This window comes from Solea solea, chromosome 20 (assembly GCF_958295425.1).
Source record: "Solea solea chromosome 20, fSolSol10.1, whole genome shotgun sequence".
Taxonomy (NCBI): Eukaryota; Metazoa; Chordata; class Actinopteri; order Pleuronectiformes; family Soleidae; genus Solea; species Solea solea.
Genome location: NC_081153.1, coordinates 6,158,032 through 6,164,815, shown reverse-complemented (window position 1 = coordinate 6,164,815; position 6,784 = coordinate 6,158,032). Strand labels below are relative to the sequence as shown.

The window sequence follows — 6,784 nt, the reverse complement described above, 5'->3', positions numbered from 1 at the left end:
TCAGCTGCCATAGGGTGATAGGCGGGGTACACCCTGGACTGTTCGCCCGTCCATCGCTGGGCCACACACACAGAGACAAACAACCATTCACTCTCACACCTATGGTCAATTTAGAGTGTCCAATTTACCTAATCCCCATACTGCATGTTTTTGGACTGTGGGAGGAAACCCCCACACACGGGGAGAACATGCAAACTCCATGCAGAAAGGCCCGTGTTCCAACCGGGGCTTGAACCCGGGTCTTCTTGCTTTTAAGGCAAGAGCGCTAACCACTACACCAACCGTGCAGCCCCGTGATCGCAAGTCACTGTATGTAAATAACTAAATTATTTTAACCATCTACCAAAGCATTGTTGCACTCTGTTGTGGAAACGCCTGCAGAGAAGAAACTCTGCATGGTGTTGTTGTGAAACCACACAAGACGATGGTTTCTTCCCTGCAGACGTTTCCACAACAGAAGAAATGTCGTACAGCTCCGAGTGTCAACACAAAAATAATACATTTCCCCCCAAGCAGAGTCTGGCTGCTGGCAAATATGACTTCATTAGAAGAATCTCGACACTGATTGGCCGTCACGTCAGCGTGATTTTTCCGTAAACATTTCAACTCAAGCGTCAGACGCAATTTGTGCAATGGGTGCACATTTTTTTGTCACGGCATGTGTGCCAATGGCGTTCATTGCCGCTCAACTCGGCTGGTGCTAATATAGTGTCTTGTATGTAACGTTGTCGCGCCCGGTGTGAACACAGCATTAGAATAAGTATTTCATATGTACTTAAGGCAAGGGCCTTGCTTTATGGAGGTACTGGCTTAATGATTAGAGCTGTTTTGGGTGTTCCATGTTTGATGAAGACATCTCCTGAAATGTTGCCGTGTTTACGGATAACTTTCAAAACAAAAAGAAAAAAAAGATAAATAACAAATTTCTCAGGGTTCTAGGGCTTCTCAAAGAAGATGAAGAGAACCGCAGATGCTGTGGGTGTGTTGGATTATTTTGGTGAAGGTTACAGGGACCACACCTCTGCCTGAAGACCTTCTTGAGTTATGGTGAGGTTGCCAGGTTACCCATAGATAAATTTACTCTGGCAGTTATTAGCCCTCACATGACCATTAGCAAATTTACCTTCTGATATGAAATGGCTCCTGACAAACAGTTGCCATAATTGCCAGATCCCTCTATCCCAACTCATGTAATGTGTATGTGAACACATGCTCCTCACAGAATCGAACTAAAAGGTTAGTGTCATTGTTCAAAGTCAGTTTCTGACACTACTAGTCTATACTTTCCAAGTATATACAACATATTTTTAAAAATCAATGCCTTTCCCCCTTGTACAGTGTGTTCTTGTTGGGATGAGAAAATCAATCACCTGTAGACCATTCTGGGACGCTCCCTGCTAAAAAATCTACTTCACAGGAATTGTGTTGCTAGGAAACTACTTTGGCTCCATGTTTACTTCCTGCCTGTTAAACAGAAGATGAATCTTTGAAGTGTTTCCATTTTTAGTTTGATCAAAATTAGGTTTACTAGTTAGTGTATATCCATCCCTGGTATTTAAGATTAAATATCAGCCTAATTTTAACATTAAATTCCTTTCCCCTCTGGCTTATTCAAACAAAAGCTGAGCCCTTTGGACTCCCGGCTACTTTGTCGAGTACAAACACACACGTGCACACACTGCTGGTCGACAGCATCACGCCACAGCCTCCCCAGCCTGACAAGTTCATCTGTTTCTGCCTCTTCTCCCGCTGATTGGTCGGCTGTGCCCTCAGGTCACCGACGTAAAGACATTCTCAGCCAATTGCAGAGATTTCCCCTGTAACCTTGCGTGTCATGGCACGATGGTACAAGACAAATCAAACTCTGCTGCAAAGCCGGTGCCGGCCCCGACTCTGACTGTCTGCCTTAAAAGGGTTTGATGATACCCTCATTGTATTTGTTCCAAACTATACCTGCCCTAAACTCTGTCCATGACATTGACCAGAAGGTCACTGAGTTTGTGGGTTAATACCGACCAGCCATGGACACATTCATCAGTCAAGAAATCACGGAATTTTCTGCTGTAAAACTGCTCTGGGTCACACTAAACATATCTGCTGCTACCAGGGAGTAAATACTGGTGTTTCTGCAGCAATAATGAGCAGAAGATGAGTGTGCACCTTGGCTTTGCACAGGATATGGAACTGGAACTTGCATTTCTGCCAAATATAAAGCAGACGAAGAAGAAATTAGCATGTTCACTGAGGTCTTGTGTTCCCCCTGTGATGCCATCTGGAGCTGATGCCGATAAAAATCCACATGCATTGAATGTGCATTCCCATTGGTTGAAAACCTTTTAAATCCCAGTTTGTTTGTTTTTACCATTAGAGATACAAGTCACTGATTACTAATTAAACATTACATTGATTTGATGAGGTAAACGGAGACAGTGCATGACCGTCTTGAGACAGAAAGTGGCCTGAATGAATTCATTAATTCTCACTACATTCAGAAACCGCTGAAGGCAAAGGTGACCACTCACAGGATCGTCCATTTGGATCCCTAGAACTGTAGAAGAGAGCTTAAAATAAAATTACTGCCCATCTCAGTAAACCTAGTTAGTTCACGAGAACCTCATAAAAACCCTTCAGAAACCCCTAGAACCCTGGAATTTCCTGAACCCCCTATTGAATTGTACCCAAACACCCCTTTGAAGAACTTATAAAAACTCAACCACAGAGCTATAGAACCCCACAGAAGCAGGCGAGAACGTTTTCACTTATAATGACATCAAAAGAGTTCCTTGGTCTATGGATGAGAGCTTCAAACTAGGACCAGTGTAATCTAATCTGCCACCAGAACAAATTAATTCAAAAGAACCTTGTGAAAACCCTTCAGAAACCCCTAGTCAACCACAACGCTATGGAAGCCCCCACAACATCCCATAGAAGCAGGCGAGAACATTTGCTATAATGCTATAGCTATAATGACATCAACGGAGCTCCTTGATCTTCACAAGACCACAGAGTTCCCTCAGGAACCCATGTAACCACCACAAGAATGAATGTCCTTGGAACAGTGCAAGAATTTACAAAGCAACTGCAAGAATCTTTAAGCCTGGAATCCTCTGGGCTTTCTAAAACTATCAATTACTGTAATAAATATATAGAATCTATAGATTTTAGAAGAATGAAATTAGTCAAATCCAAGCCAGGAACATGTGCAAGCTTATCGGGTTTAAAAACTGCCATTGACCCACTTCAGGAACATTCTAATCCTCTCAAGAACATCTACAGTATATGAGGCCTTTACAGCAGCAGCAGCAGCAGCAGCAGCAGTGGGTTAAAGGATAATCACAGGCTTTGTTGATAAAAGACTGAAACCAAAGCATGTGCCTTGTGTGAAACTACGGTATAATGCTGTGCTGATTGAATCAGGCAGGATTTAGGCAGAATGGGCCACAGAGGTAATTACATTCCTCCATCAATGAAAGACACAGTCAATGCTTTCTTAGACTATCCTACTTAAAAATAAAAAAGACTGTCTCTGACAATCAATTAAATTAAAGTCATATTTTAGGTTTCTCTAAGTGACACAAAGAGAAAAAGAATCTCACCGAACAAAGCCTACAATATCTTAAGAATATAACTGTTTTTAGTCTTTATAAACCACTCTTTCTCTCCACACCAGTGTTCATTGAGAAAATGTGTAATTTTTACATCACGGCACCACAGGGGTAGTCGATCCACTGCTGCCTCGTTAATTCACAAGTGTTATATTGTGAGTTTGGTGTTTGAAATTCTTCTCTTAAATTTACCGGCGTGACACAAACTCACCAAAAGTAGAGCAGCGGCTCCTGTGTTCACACAAGCTAAAAATGTTGATTTTCTCTAAGGACATTGATGCAGATCTTGTGTGTGTTTTTTTTCTATTATTTATTTTACAGTCATAGAAGAGAAAAATAAAATAAAATAATTCACATGTACAGAAGTGAAATCAGAGAACTTGTTACCTAATCGATTGGACACTAATGTGATTATTATTATTGATAAACTCTATTGATGTTTTCATTAGTTCTTTGAGCCATACAATGCAGAAAATGGCAAAGAAACACAATTGCAGTTTCCCAAACCTAAAAATGTGTACATTTGTACATTCTGTTGTTTTATAAACACAAAACAATAGCATTTCATATGTTTTGCTGACATAGAAGTTTCATTTTTTGGCCATAAAATGTAGAAAATGGCTTCCAGAACTGGGAACTTTACCATTTGATTGTTGTGTTGTTCCCTGAAAGTTTTCCTAATGTTCCCCTTAAGTTGGTTTTGGTTGCACATTTAGTTCCCAGAACGTTACTTTGTCACAACCTTTAGAGAACTTTCTCTAAAGGTTCCCGGAACGGTCCTCGAACGTTACTTTTATACAACCTTCGTACATTAACGTGACAGCATTCATTATATAGAACTAATATTAATGTAAACTGTGCACATTAGTAGACACACTTGCAGAACCTAAATATGTACAAAAAATGTATACACAATAAAAAAGTAGAAAACAAACTAAATAAAAAATAGAATAAAAACAAATGTGTACAAAACACAAATACAATATTTTAAAAGCTTTTATTACACTATACATTCAAATAAATGCACCATCAAAGTGCAGAAAATAGTAAACAATCGTGAAAATCGGAAATCGTGTCACCTACTTTTAAACGATTAATCGAAGATGTTGCAGTCCAAGTGTGTGTGTGTGTGTGTGTGTTGTTGGCCGACCTGTGGACAGAAACACAGCAGTGTGTTGTAGGTCAAAGTTTCCAGTGGGAGCGCGCGACTGTGAATGTGTGTGTGTGTGTGTGTGTGGCTCTTATCTACCAGAGAGAGAGACTTCAGCAGTGACTCTTCAGAGCCTGTGTGTGTGCGTGTGCGCGCGTGTGCGTCTCCACGCAGCGTGTCTCTGCGGCTCTGACACTGCTGCATTGACTGTGTGTGTCTGTGTGTGTGTGTGTGTGTGTAACACCGTGTGTAATGTGTTTTCAGAGACAGAGTTCTCTCTCTGTCCTCTGGTTGCCTGTCCTCTCTCTCCCTCTCGCTCTGTCTCTCTCTCTGTCTCTTCCGTGCTCCTCCGTCCTCCTTCCCGGTTTGAGCCCCGGTGACGCGCCGCAGTCATGGGTGGCAGTCTCGGATGCCACCGCTCTATCCCCAAAGACCCCACGGACTTCGGCTGCGGGAAGCGCAAATTCAGCGCCGCGTGCAACTTCAGCCACATCCTGGTGAACCAGGAGCGACTCAACATCAACACCGCCACCGAGGAGGAGCTCATGACTCTGCCGGGAGTCAACCGCACTGTCGCGCAGAACATCGTGGAGTACCGGGACTGTATCGGCGGCTATAAGAAGGTTGAGGACCTGGCTCTGGTGAGCGGCATCGGCGCCACCAAACTGGAGGCGATCAAGCTGGAGATCTGCGTCTCCAGCAGGACCAGCTCGTCTCAGCACTCGCCGTCCTCCCTGCGCAAAGACCCGGACCACCAAGGCTGCGGCACCGGCATCAACATCAACAGCGCCACCGCGGCGCAGCTCATGAGCATCCGCGGCGTCACGGAGAAGATCGCCAAGAACGTCGTGGCGTACCGCGTGGAGAACGGCCCGTTCAAGAGCATCGAGGACCTGGTGAGGGTCAACCACATCAACAGCTCCCTGCTGGACAAGATCCGCTTCCAGGTGTTCGTGGAGCGGTCCAGAGCGCCGTCCACCAACACCAACGGAGGACTCACCTGCACCACCAAGTCCCACCCGAGCCCCACTTCGTTCAGCTACAGGAGCGACGACCTGGACCTTCCGCCCGGGGGACCGACCCAGATCATGTCCGTGCGGCCCAGCGTGGAGCCTCCGCCCGGGCTGCGGGACGGGAAGCCCGTGGTGCGCGTGGCGACCTGGAGCTTGCAGAGCTGCTCCTGTGACAAGGCCAACAACCCCGGGGTCAAAGAGGTGCTGTGCATGACCCTGCTGGAGAACGAGTGAGTACAGACCATACTAACGATCATTTTTCATTATCGGTTATTCTGGCGATTATTTTTGCCATGAATGGACTATAATGTCAGAAAATGTGATTAAAAAAAAAATCAGAAACCATAAAAATATTCACATTTAAGAAGCTGAAAAATCAAGAGAAACTCAATAATCGATGATCAAAATAGTTGATGAAAATAGTTGTGTTATCACAATACACTATAGAAATCTCTCACTAAATTGTGATGAATTTCAGTTATCGGGATAATCGTGAATGAACCACAGTCCTAGTGATTTACTTTATTTAATATTCCTCATTTGTTCCCTAAAATATTTAACATTTTTGTTAAATTTAACATTTTTTATAAACAAAAGTAATGTTTTTGTGTTTGTTCCATGTTTTCGTAATACATTACATTTGTTAAGTTCTTTTACAACAGAAGTAATTGTCTTATAGCTTTAGTTACAGGGCCGGCCCAAGCCTTTGTAGGGCCTTAAGCTGAATTTGATTTGCGGGCCCCTCCTCCCACCATCTCAGACACATTTATCATTAGAGAGCAGTAAAATCACAAAAAGTGACCTGGTATGAATTTGCACTTTCATATTCTATTGGAATTTTCAAATATAAAATAAAACTGAATAACAAGATAAACAATATCTGTATCTCTAACAATAAATATATTTCTTTAATATATTAAATTGACATAACATGGCATTATGACATTTAAAAATAAATAAATAACCAGGACTGTACGTTGGCATGCTGACTGCATGGTCAAGTCACTGTGAAATAT

At 42.9% G+C, this 6,784-nt stretch overlaps 1 protein-coding gene across 1 annotated transcript in view; it reads left to right on the top strand.

Moving 5' to 3' along the window:
* The first annotated feature begins 4,711 nt into the window (after positions 1 to 4,711).
* Positions 4,712 to 6,784, top strand: part of eepd1 (endonuclease/exonuclease/phosphatase family domain containing 1) — a 30,460-nt gene continuing 28,387 nt past the window's right edge. Inside the window, exon 1 of the mRNA XM_058619370.1 lies at positions 4,712 to 5,998. Within this exon, the coding sequence (XP_058475353.1) occupies positions 5,148 to 5,998 (851 nt within the window). The 5' untranslated portion in view covers positions 4,712 to 5,147. The remainder of the gene's footprint in view (positions 5,999 to 6,784) is intronic.